The 14,025-nt window shown below is 29.7% G+C and overlaps 1 protein-coding gene across 6 annotated transcripts in view; it reads right to left on the reverse strand.

Moving 5' to 3' along the window:
• LOC101235419 (TBC1 domain family member 19) overlaps positions 1–14,025 on the reverse strand; it is a 69,237-nt gene that overhangs the window by 12,803 nt on the left and 42,409 nt on the right. For all 6 annotated transcript variants that reach the window (XR_010642561.1, XR_010642560.1, XR_010642559.1 and 3 more), the window contains 7 exons: positions 5,230–5,292; positions 4,909–5,021; positions 1,816–1,890; positions 1,569–1,631; positions 1,358–1,442; positions 1,186–1,227; positions 650–682 (listed from right to left, as the gene is read on the reverse strand). Coding sequence is in view for 3 of the 6 variants with exons in the window: in XM_065813811.1 (XP_065669883.1) it covers positions 650–682; positions 1,186–1,227; positions 1,358–1,442; positions 1,569–1,631; positions 1,816–1,890; positions 4,909–5,021; positions 5,230–5,292 (474 nt within the window). In the remaining 3 variants the exon portion in view is untranslated. The remainder of the gene's footprint in view (positions 1–649; positions 683–1,185; positions 1,228–1,357; positions 1,443–1,568; positions 1,632–1,815; positions 1,891–4,908; positions 5,022–5,229; positions 5,293–14,025) is intronic.

Here is a 14,025-nt window from a genome sequence, read left to right on the forward strand (position 1 = left end):
ATTGTTATGGCACATGTTTGCCATCTGATTAATACATTAGATTAGTGCTTCACACAATGTATATAAAAAATAAGATTTCCTTCTGAAATGATGCGCTAATTTTAATTGTTTACAACTTTATGCAAACAATTTAAAATTATAAGTTGCATAAAAACATATATACAAATCCTTGTATGCACAAAGATTTTATGCGAAAAAAAAGCATGTTGTTCGACCAGCACCATTATACTATCATCATAACTACCAGTATACTACTTTCACCACAACTTCTGGAAACAGAAGTACAATTAAAATTATTGATTTTATTTTTGTTTTATTAATTATTGTTATATGGTTTTATTATATTTTTTAGTTTATTATATTCTTATGCTTTCAAAAGTTGAATCTAGTTTTAATGTGGTTGAATCTAGCTTGTGTGCAGTCACAAAAGACAGCATAATTCAGAAATGTTCTAAACAAAGATAACCTTATTAAACAAGAAATTAACTACAACAAAAGTGAAACTTAATGATATTACAAATAATAAATGTAGAAAACATAGAAATAAATTTTTTATTAAAATTTTTAAACTTGTAGTTATTAGAAATAAATTCAATTTCATTATTTACATGATAAATCATTTAAATATAATAATAAGAAAATGATATACCTAACATGGAAAATCCGTGAAATGGAAGAATACCTAAAACAAAATGTTATAAAAATACTACAGTAAATAAACCAAGTGAATGAATTGCAGAGTAATTTCAAATTTCTTTAAACTGCAAAAAAAAATGTGCAAAAACAACTTTTACAAATTGGTCAAACTTTGGTTATGTTCAAAGTTTAAAGTAGAATTAAGTTTTATAAAGAAGATTTATAAAGTTTTATAAAGAAGATTTATAAAGTTTTATAAAGAAGATTTAAGTGTTTTATAGAATTTTATTTTACTCTACAAAATTTAAATCTTTCTTTGATTTAAGTTTTTAATTTTATAGAAATCTTATGAAATCTTACAATACAGTTTTATAGAACATAATATATTGTACTAAGTGCACACTGTTTCCCAGACATCTGTTAGACCTCTATATTCACCTCCCCAAACATTTACTTTTAAAAGTCATCACTCTGTACAACATTTTAAAAGAATACAAAAAAAAAAAATCTGTAAATAATTAGCATAAAAAATTTTTGTTTGTGTCTTACCACAAGGTGGATATGTATTAAATCTATCGTCTGTTATTTTATCTGAAAATAAAATTGTTTTAATATTAAATTATAAATGGTTATTATTGATATTTATAATCATTATTCATATAAATATTCATTAAATTATTGATATTATTAATACTATTGGACAAGTAAACAAAAATAAAACCTTTTATTAAACATTTGAATGGTCTTATTGATAACTCTTCAAGATAATTCAAAAAGAAGCCATCTCGACTAAAGACTAGTAAAGTCTAAAAAATACAAGCAGTGACACATACAGAAGTACACATAAAATAATACACATAAAAGTTGAACTCAAAAACACAAAAAATCAGTATACATAAGCACAAAAAACTTATTAACATAAAATATGATACTTGATAAAGTAAATCTTCAAAAACAAAAAACAAGTTGCTGTTGCTTGCTGTTAATTGAACATCCTAAAATATATTATCAACTTTCAAATTAAAACTACTTCAAATAATTATTTTGAATATTTTTTATAACTTTTGTAACTAGAAACTTTTTTTTTTTAAATTAAAGTTAAATAAAGAATTTAATGTGCATAAACTTTCTGGTTTCCTTATTCCCTGAATAAATTTTGTAAAAAAATATTTAATGTACCTGCCTGAGCAAATGGTCTACAAACAAATCATATTCAAGTGCCGACTTTTTCAATTGAATGTAATACAACATATCCTGAAAAAAAAATTAGGAATGTATTTGATAATCTCATCTTATCACACCTTTATTACACACCCATATCTAAATGTTTTAATACGCAATCTTAGATGCTTGTCACAAGCATGTAAGTATTGTGTTTATCAATCAAACCAATTAGTGTGATATTACACAAGCAGTTTGTGTAATATTACATTAACTGGTTTGATAAAAACATCTGAAAAATACCCTAGAAATTTAGTGCGTTGTTACTGGTTGTTATAAAGTCTCTAATTTTACAAGGTTTATGAGTCAACTGGGTTAGGTCTCTAATCTTACAAGGTTAATGAGAAAACTGGGTTAAGTCTCTAATACTACAAGGTTAATGAATAAACTGGGTTAAGTCTCTAATCTTACAAAGTTAATGAGTGGGTTAGTTAACTAAAATCAAAAGTAACATTAGTAATTACTGACATTGTTGTTATTGTTAGCAATGTTTTTTTTATTTATGAGGTCATTGAAATTCAGTACTAAATATAAAAGTAACTATGCAAAACTAGAGTGTTTAACGTTTGTGTCAAAAATATTTTTAAACTAGAGTGTTTTTTTAATATTTAGTAAATAGATTTAACGTTTGTGTCAAAATTATTTTTCATTTTAAATAAATTAGATTTCAAGGTATTGCAATAGCATGAAAATTATTGAGTATTGATAAAATACAACAATTTGAAATTTTTTTGAAACTTTGCTGTTTTTCCCTTTTTTTGTTTCAAATCTTGCTGTCTTTACTTTTTTTTTTTTTTTTTACTATGTAAAGCATTTATGTTCAAAAAAATTTTTATACATTTTTTACATGGAAAGATATTTAACTTTTTTATTTAAAAAAAATGAGATTAACACAAATAATTTAATAAATTATTAATTTTAATGATAAAAAATTTCTGGTTATACTTAAAGCATATTTCTAAAGCTTTGTGTCTGATCACTAACCTTATCAATATAATATTATCTTGATAGTAATACTACATTTTAATGTTTAACGTTTAATATGCTTAGTTACTGTTTAATAAGCTTAGTTACAATTGTTGTAACGAATGTAATTGGCTAAAATAGAATCTGCTAACATCTAATTGGCTATATAAAAATCTAATTTAATGCGCTTAGTTATAACGATTAAGATTTGATCTTTTGGGCAGTTTATTGACATCAAATTTAACAGTTTAAACGTGAAAAAATCAGGTAACATATATATAACTTAAAATTTATATTTTACTTTAACATTTATTTTTTAACTTAATTATATTTTTTTGTATCTAAATAATAATTCTATTTTTAAATCTAATTATATCTCAAAACTATTTTTTTAGATAAATTGCTTAATGCACTTAGTTACTATTTAATCAATAATCAATATATTTCTGAAGTATTTGGTATTACATTTCAAGGTTGTTTACTAATAGTATAAACTAACAACATTAAGTAAACATTAAGGTTTTTTATTCAAAAATCTGATTTTAAATTGATCTCGTTGTCAAAATGTTTTCATAATAAAGTATTTTTTTTAAATCTATTTTATTCGAGATGTTTTCATTTTTTCTAACTAATAATTTCTCACTACTATGGAGTTATGTAACTTTTTTAATACGTGTTAAACCATCATCTCTAACAGTAATAAATATTTTTAATTATTAGAATATCGTTTTCTTTATAATAGGCTGTGCTAGGCCTCAGTCCTATAGATGGCGACTGCCATAACTGATTTTGAAAAGTACATTCATTACAAAAGTTGTGCTGTCTTCAACATTAATTATTTTCTAAGAAAATTGACAATGTTTGTTATTTATGCATTTTTTTTATTTTTGTTTTACTAAATATTTAACTATATATCATTTATATATTTTAAATAAATTTGTTTTAAAGATTATAAATTTCTAGACTTTCTGTTTTTATATTTGTTGAAAGATTTTTTGTAAACACAAGTTTAAATATATACTTTTTGAGATATATCTGTTTTCTTACCTTTTCAGCCCATTACCTATACAAAATTTAAGGAAAATTTCGATTAAAACTAATAATTTTAATGCAAAACTAAGACAAAGGCAAAGCAAAATATATTCTGGATACTTTTCACTAAATATTTTCCGCATTAGTAAAATATGACTCTGATGAATGCTGAAATAAATTTTTTTTATTAGTATAGTTTCTGCTTCTGCCACTTTATTTATTTATCAAATATCAAAATAAAGATAGGTAATAGAACAGAACAAAGTTTCAAAGGTTATAGTTAAACACACACACACACACACACACACACACACACACACACACACACACACACACACACACACACACACACACATGAAAACAAGAGCTTTGATTTAGGAGCCTAAAGATTTAAGTAAACTTTTATATATATTGACTTTGTTATGTTATATGCATAAAATGCTCGAGCAACACAAAAGGAAACGTTAAACTAGATCTCTAATGATGCTAAGATCTTTCTACTATTTTATGTAACCTATTGAAAACGAGTAAATAATAAGTGGGTGGAGTGATTCAGACCTATCATAACCCGGACTTTCTAGTTAACTATAATGAAATTAATTATATTTATTTAACTATAATTAAATATGAATTTTACAATGAACTATTTACAATGATTATATAATCAATTCATATTTAATTATAATTATTAATTATATATTCAAATATGAATATTAGCTTTACCATGAGCTTATCATGAGCTTATCATGAGCTTATCATGAGCTTATCATGAGCTTATCATGAGCTTACCATGAGCTTATCATGAGCTTATCATGAGCTTATCATGAGTTTATCATTAGCTTATCATGAGCTTATCATGAGCTTATCATGAGCTTATTATGAGTTTATCATTAGCTTATCATGAGCTTATTGTGAGCTTATCATGAGCTTATTGTGAGCTTATCATGAGCTTATCATAAAGTTGAAATTATTACAAAACACAGCTATTTAAAAATCTAAAAAAAAAAATTATTAGACAAAACATAATGATAAAGTAAATTAGTAAACACTTACCTCATCATGAATTTTTATATTCAATAATATCAACCAGATTTGTTTACGTAAGCTAGCAGGACATCCTTGTTTTAAATATTGTCGAGCTGAACTACAGTTTTTTTTGTTTATAACTAAAAAAAAGAGTAAAGAAATAAGTATAAATACAAGTAAAACAAATATATGTATACGTATGTGTGGATGTGTATATAAATAACTTTATATTATTTTGTTCAAAAATTTAATAATGATCATACAATTTATATATATTATACTATAAAAATTTTAATGTTAATACAAACTATCACCCATATAAGTATAAAGAGAAAATAAAAAGCTCACCTGCATTACCAAGTTTTATCCAATCATTTTCACTTTTCACCCGTTTGTTTATATAGAAAATCTCTAAAGATTTGAAAAAAACAACAACAATACAATTATAAATTCTAATTCAAAAATTTAATTATGAAAAAATATAACCAATACAATTATAAATTTTAATTCAAAAAATCAACTATAAAAAAAACAATACAATTATAAATTCAAATTCAAAAATACAAAATCATAAAACCTAAATAAGTAAAAAAACTTTTTGCGAATAATTTTATTCAACTGCTTATTTTTTTGTAACACAAAATTTTCTACCCTTAAGGAAGCATTAAAATAAATCCATGTCTTAGGTGAACATTTATGATAAAACTAAACATTTGATTAAGTAAAAAAACAAACAAAAAAAAGCAAAGGTGCTTTCAAAGATTTAATCAAATAAATTCATTGATTTTAATGCTTTCTAATTAAATAAATCGAATAGGAAAATGAAATTGCTTTCTCAACTCCTAGTTAATTTCTAATGTTTGGATGTACAAGACCATATGGAAATATTCTTTTAACTCCTGCAGATGAAACAACAGCAGTAAGTAATTATTTTAAAATGATAACAATATATATTATAACGATATAAAAATGTTAACTTACACAAACCAGCACTTTTTTTAGGGTTGGCTTCCTGACATCTTGTTTAAATAGAAATTCTATCGATAAAAAATAAACGCTAGTGATAACTTTTTATAAAAATATAAAATTAACAACTTACTTCCTGGTTCTCATGATCTTGATGAGATTTCCACCAATCACAGGAATTTATAATTTAAACAATATGAATATGAATATAATAACTTTTGCAGTGGTGTAGCTTTTATTTTAAAATTAACCAAGTGGAAAAAAATCTGAACTATTTGACACTGAAATCAATTTCAACTTCTATTTTGTCAGTTAAACCTCTACATCTGTATTAAAGATTAACAATGTTAGCCAAACAAAAAAATGAGTTAAGGTCATTAGGAAATAAGCAGGGTTATTTCCTGCTGTATTATTTTGCTTAACTTCTTCTTAACATCTTTGTTAAGTTTTAAATTCCTTCTAAAGGTTTTTCATATCATTACACTATCACCAAAAGTACAACTGTCCCTCTGCATCAGGTGAAATGCAACAGCAACTAGTTTGAGCAATTATAATAAACCTTCAATTTATAATATTTGTAATATTCTAAGCTATTATTGATCTGTATTTCTTCACAAATTGTTAATAGAATTGACCAGTGTTTTAGATAGGATTCAAGTCAATCAACCAATGTGTTCAATTTGACATCTTGAGGCATTACAAGTTGTAATCTACCTTTTGCTCAGTATGCTGTAGCAGCAAAATGGTTGTTCCTAAAATGTTTAACATTTTATCTGTTCCTTGATTCCTGATTTATCTGTTCCTTGATTTTTGAAACTAACAAATCTTAAGCTAATAGATAAAGAGATAAGCTGAACATTCATGCTTTCAATAACTTTAACATCATCTCAAGTTTCCAATTGTTGCCTTATTTTTTATACATTTTATACATACTTTGTGAACTTTTCAAACAAATTACTTTTAACATTTATTTATTGAGTCAACAGCAACATCAACCATAAAGTCAGTAGTATGTGAATGGCTGGATGTATCAATTATATAAGCAAGATAGATATATGTTACTGTTGCTAAAACTGCTGGCTCATTGTGGACATTACTCTGCTCATCAATTTTTATAGTTACAGTCTGATCATGAAGAAAACCTAGTAACAGTCAGTAAAGCTTTATTTGTGAACAGTATCTAGTAATTTTTTACCAATATAACTCTATTAGTCGTATAACTTTTTATTAACTTTGGTTTAGTCTAGTAATTTTTCAAAAAAAGTCAATTCTATTAGGAGGGTTATAATCTGGGTATATAAAATGAATTATTTTGATAAACTTGAAATAGTCAACCATTTGAAATGCTATATGGTTATTAAGGGGTAAACAGATTCTATCTGTTGACCAGCCTCGCACCCCTTCTTCATCTATTAGGCTGGCGCAGATGTATTTATAATATATTGTTTCCTGTTTAGGATGTTGAATGTTGGATCTTCTTGACTCAATGCATGGGTTTTGTTTGTGTCTTTGTTTTATAACTAAGCAACTCATTCTATTATCTCCTAATGAGGGTACAGCTCTAAAACTCAGTTTTATGGTTCTGAGGCCAGCTGGCAGTCAGGTTTCCTGAAGTCTGTGGTAACTCTCAGAGAGGCTGATTCCATCAACAGCTGTAAAATATCAGAGTATTAACAGTGCTATGTTGCGCATGGATGGTGTCCCTGTTAGTACTTTTGGTGTGCATTGTCGAGGCGGCATTTCGAGCCTTTTGTTACGGCTTAGGGTTTATTAATAGTAATAAGGCAATTGCCTGGACTATTAAATAGTGTACTGAGTACTATCTGTGCTTTGAGTCAAGTTCTTTAACAAATATAAAAATGATTAAAGTATCATAAACTGTAAAACTCAAGAAATCATTGTCATCACCAAGTTCTCTAAATCAATCATTCACTAATATTCATGGTCTTTGAAGTAACTTTTCTTCTGTTGAGTCTTATCTATTGTAAAGTTCACCAGACCTACTTGTTCTTTGTGAGACTAATTTGAGTTTAGTTTTCTCATCTTGTGATCTTAGAGTTGATGGTTATCTTCATAAAGACTCCAATAGTCACATGCTTGGCATGGGCAATCACATTCATAAAAAAATCGCCTATTTGTTGGAAAACTAGGTTTGAATCCACTGATTATTCTTTTATGTGCTTTCGTTTAGTACCACTTCACTATATCACCTTTCTCTTTGTTCTATATTGCTCTCCTTTATCTCAAGACTGCACTCATTTTGATGTTATTTCTGATCAAATTGACCAACCCTTTTCTTTTTATCCTTCAGCCAATATCATTGTTTTTGGTGACTTGGATGCTCATCACATTGAATAGCATGGCTCTAGTGTCAGTGACTTTGTGTTAAGGCCCTCAACTATTTCCTTTCTCAATCTCTAACTCAAACAGTCAACTTTCCAACTTGCTTTCCAGACAATCTGAATCAATTACCTTCTCTACTCAACTTATGTCTTGTTTCTGATCCTAGTCAGCTCAGTATCTCCACATTCACATTTTTCCTGATTATGTTTCATATTTTTTTATCTCGAAAATTAGGCTCTCATGACTTCTGGAGAATTTTTAACAGTATCTATAATAAAGGCAAATCTGTTGTAACACCATTCTTGTATGGTTCAGATTTTGTCATCTCACATAAAGACAAAGCTGAATTCTTTGCTAAGACCTTTTCACTAATACCATCTCTTGATTTCACTAGTTGCATTCTACCTGACATTGCCGACAAACAGGTTGATCCATTGCTTGACATTTGTATCACTCCAGCTTTTGTATCTAAAGTGATTTCCTGCTTAGACTCTTCTACAGCTCGTGATCTGGAAAAAATACCTGTTATAGTCTTGCAGAAGTGTTCTCTGAAGCTGTTGTCTTTACTTTCAAAACTATTTAACAAGTGCTTCTCAGTCTTGTTTTCCACACTGCTGGAAAGCGGCATCTGTTATCTCTATTTTTAAAAACTCTGGAGAGCGATCTGACTTGTTCAACTACTGTCCCATTAGTCTTCTTCCTATCATAAGCAAGGTTTTCGAGTCTTTAGTTAACATCTTAACACTTAACCTCTTATCTTGAATCTAATAACATATTTTCTGATCATCAATATGGATTTGGATCTTCTCGTTCTACAGTTGATTTGCTAACAGTAAAAACCGATGGGTTTTATCGTGCATTAGATTGTGAAGAGATTGAGGCTATCACTCTTGACATTTCTAAAGCTTTCCATAAAGTTTGGCATGCTGGTCTTCTCCATAAGCTTTCTTCTTACAGCGTATCAAGTAGCATCTTAAGGATTATTAAATCCTTCCTTACCAATCGTAGTATTAAAGTTGTCCTTAACCGACAGCACTCTTCTTCCTATCCTGTCACTTCAGCAGTTCCTCAAGCTTCTTACTTGGCCCTATACTTTTTAAATTACATTAATGATCCAGATATTCTCACTAAGGTGGCACTGTTCGCTGATGATACTACGATTTATTCTTGTCTTGATAAGAAACCAACACTCTCTGATTGCTTGGTGGGGGCATTTGAGCTTGAAAAGGATCTCACTTCTTCTACAGCATGGGGTTCAAAGTGGCTAGTGAACTTTAACTCAAAGAAAACTTAATTTTTTTCAGCTAACCGTTATCGCAATAATCTAGATCTTCCTATATTTATGAACGGTAACGTACTCGATGAGTCATCTATCCTTCATCTTCTTGGATTAACTCTTACTTCCGATCATTCTTGGAAACCATATATCAAATCAATTGCAAAATTAGCAACTGCTAAGGTTGCATCTCTTTATCATGCGCGTCACTTTCTTAGTCAGGATTCTATTCTTTATCTCTATAAATCTCAAATCCGTCCTTGTATGGAATACAGTTGCCATATCTGGGACGGATCTTCCAATGATGCCTTTTCTCTCCTAGACAAGGTGCAAACACGCATTGTAAACATAGTTGAACCTGCACTTGCAGCCATCCTCCAATGTTTATCACATCGTCGTAATGTTACTTCTCTTTCTCTTTTCTATAAATACTATAATGGGCATTGCTCTAAAGAGCTACCATCTCTTGTACCATCTACTGAAATTCATTCTCATGTTTCTTGTATGTATGTATATATAATATATATACATAATTTATATATATATATATATATATTATATATATATATATATTTTATACTTTATATATAATTATATATTATATATTATATATATATATACATATATATACATATATATATATATATATATATATATATATATATATATATATATATATATATATATATATATATATATATATATATACATATATATATATATATACATATACATATATATATATATATATTTATATATATATATATATATATATATATATTTATATATATATATATATATATATACATATATATATATTAGGGTTATGACTTTTAACCACTTAACGAATTTGCTCGACATATGTCGAGCAAACTTTTTTAGCCAAAAAAAATTTGCTCGAGATATGTTGAGCATTACCAAAAATTGGTATACTTTGAGAGCTAGCTCGCTATATGTCGAGCAAAGCTTCTGATTGGTTATTATGATATCTGATGCGCTTCCTGTACGATAAACTCTTCTTTTTATGACTGCCACGCGCCAGTGTTTACACATGGGCGGTTGGAAGTGCATTGCATTGTTTCGTGACTTTTTTTTAAGTGATTGATAATTTTGCATGAATTATCTGTTGCGTAACCTGCATTGTTGAATTATTTGTGCCCATTTTTTGTGTTACTTATAAATATGATGGATTCCGACAGTGACGAAGGAAGTTTATTGGGCGATACCGACTCAGTTCATGTTAGTTCGTCTGACGATGAGAGGAGTGATTCCAGTGACAGTGAAGGTTTCTCAGACGATGATTCTGAAGAAGATGAGCCTACGCTTGCAGACGTGCGTGCATGGCAAATTGAACCTCAACCAACGATACCTCATCCTAGGTTTCCATTTGTTTTCGGCAACCAAAATATTCCTGCTGATGGAAATGCATTAGACTTTTTGAATTTATATTTTGACGATGAACTAATCAATATTATTGTCACTGAAACAAATTGGTATGCATTGCAGAAAGGCGATAGAGATTTTCCTAATACCAATGCAAGGGAGATTCGTGTATTTCTCGCACTCGTAATGTTGCAAGGCAACATTACGAGTGCGATAATACACGATAGTAATAAATGATACGATAATACGATAGTAATAAATATACGATAATACGATAGTAATAAAATCATAAATTTATAAATTTATTGAAATCAACTTTATATTTTATTGTTTAGAAATAGAGGAAATTAAGTTTGCAACTAGGTTCACTTCAATTTTTCAAGAATTTTGCAAGAATTTTATGCAATATTGCAATGCTCGACATATGTCGAGCAAGTTTTCAAAGGTCAATTAGGAAGGTCATAAATTATTAAAATATATTAAAATTTATTAATTATTATTATTTTCCTTATTTGCATGGTTAAAACAGTAAAATCAATTAAAAAAAAAAATAGATTTGTTTTTGACACACTTTTGAAAATTAATAGGTTCGTTAAGTGGTTAAACAACCTTGTTTCCTTATATCATAATTTGATGATGCTTTCATTTAAGAATAAATAAAATATTACATTCAAGGCAATTTGATAAAAAAAACCTCACACACAAAATGATTTTAAGAATTTTATTAGCTTTTTAGCCAAATTTTTGAAGTCACTGTAAGCAGATACAAAATTGAACACAAGCTGTAGAGTCACATGTATACAACATTATATAGGATCATCAAACACACCAGGAAGTCAAATATTCATGATAATGTCATTCGAGAGGATGAATCTCAGTGGGAGGTTGTCCTTTTTGCAGCAGGAGTTGTACAATTCTTGCATAACTTTGATGGCACGCTCACAGCATTGATTGCTTCGGGCAATTTTGATTGGAGAGTCATTTATTTTCCATTGGGTTTTCAAGCAATTGAGAGCTTTTGGGTAGTCACTCAGAGCTTCAGATAGTTCTTCAAAATCTTCAACGCAGAACAATTAACTGCTGAACCAATGGTCAGCCCATGAGTAAGAAATGAATGAGCAGATTTTATGCAACCTGATCTGGGTTTCTGGCATCAGAAGAAATGCAAGAAGGGCTAGAATAGCACGAGAGTTCCAGCGTGCATTGATGTTTGAGATCTGTTTGAAATTCATGAAGGGGATCTCATTCTATTCAGTTAAGTGACAGAAGACACGAGTGAGGTGGTAGAGAAACTTCAAGTTATCTCTCCAGTCGCCTGTTTCCTTAATCTCAGTTTTACTGTTACTGAAGGCTGCTTTCAACTTATCGTATTTGCTGATCAAATTCTGCACAAATGAATACTAGATGTTTGGTGATTTTGTTGACCCATGGAGCTCATCACGCAGAGAACGCGGTCTAGCACATGGTGCTGGCAACTGATAAACTTGGGTTTGGGGTGACCTTTCTCTTCGAACATTTGCTGCAGCCGAACAACAACGCCTGTCATCTTGCCAGTATTTATGATTGTTGTGTCGGCAACAATCATCACAACTGATCTCCACAGGTTGAACTCCTCTAACACATCCTGGAGTCCTTCTGCGATTGTTTGCGCTTTCCCATCTTTCAATTTTAGTGCAGTCAACTTTATTTCTTTAGATTCATTCTTGAGGACCACGGCCTGATATTCAAAGCCCTCAATGTGTTTGCCAAAGTGTATGCTCTACTTCTTCAGATGAAACATGCTTACCAAGTGTTTCTTCACCTGAGCAGCTCTCGTGTAGATAGCCTTTTGGATTGCTGATTGACATGGGGTTGGGATTTCAATGCCCTCACCAGAAAGCTGGCGGCACACCACTGTTGCTCCGTGGGACGACAGCTTTGAGCATGTAACAAGACATCTTGCAATGCCTGTTGGGTTATGCTTCTTTTTGCTCATTGATGATGCATTGTCATCCTCCCAAGGACCGTCTGTACTGTTCTCAGATAAGTCCGTGCTACTTTCGGAACAATCAGGTAGCGCTAAGCTGGTAAGTGTGGACACAGTCGCTTCCATTGCCATCTTTCGCTTGGATGGGTGGATGGTATTGGCACTAGCAGGTTTGCCAGTCGAATAACTATTGTGACCTTAGCTCTCAATTTGCAGTTTGTAGAGGTTCTCATCCTCTTTGCACAACCATTTGCCTTTCATCTTGGTCATGTCAAACAGTTCATTCAATGAATCAAAGTTTTTTTTTTTCTGCAGCGCTCGTAGTCTTTCAGAAGTTTTGCTAGTTTTGCACAAATGGCTTGATCAGATAAATGCGGGAAGTTCAACGTTTTGCTCCATAGGTCTTTAGGCTTTACAGCAATTAAACTGATCCTCTCTCTCCGTTCTTTGGCAGTGGATTCAAAAAATTTGAAGCACCAGATGATGTGGTTTTTCAGGGGCATGTGACTCCATTAGCTCAAGGGTGCTTCATGAATTGCCACGTTGCCTTTTCTTGATGAGGCTTGAAACTGGACTAAGTTCTTTGTCCAGGTTTCCTTGTTCTTCTCCGTGTTAGAAGAGCTCTTCTTGAACGACATACCTTTCTTATTTCGTTTGTCAGCAAACGAAATAAGAAAGGCCTTAACATCAATATTAATTATGTAACAAATTAAAGAAACTGTTATTAAGTTTTCAATTGAACTGTTATTGTTAATATTTTTTATTTCAAAAGAAGCAAATAACGATTATAGAAAATGAATAAGGCAGACACTAATAAAATATTATATGCTCAATTATAATTTGCAAAAGAGTTAAATGTAACTTACCAAATAATACAAGGATCTCTTTATACTTAAACTATAGAGAATGCGCAATAATTAAAATAGAGCAATAATAATGTTGACACCAAATTAAGATAATTAAAACTCAACTACCCGCTTTAAACACCTCGCTTATATACCAGTTTATAGCAGACTGCAAAACAGCTGAAGAAAATTTTAGAATTCTACAGAAGCTTCCCGAACAATTATGTTACCATGACATCACTGTCCTGGCTGGCAGCGCACAGCGTTATACGATGTTCTGGAAAATTCTATACATTTCTCTGCTACATAAATCATTGCACAAGTCAGTTTCATGACTTATATTATATATAGTATATATATATATA

This window comes from Hydra vulgaris, chromosome 12, assembly GCF_038396675.1.
Source record: "Hydra vulgaris chromosome 12, alternate assembly HydraT2T_AEP".
Taxonomy (NCBI): domain Eukaryota; kingdom Metazoa; phylum Cnidaria; class Hydrozoa; order Anthoathecata; family Hydridae; genus Hydra; species Hydra vulgaris.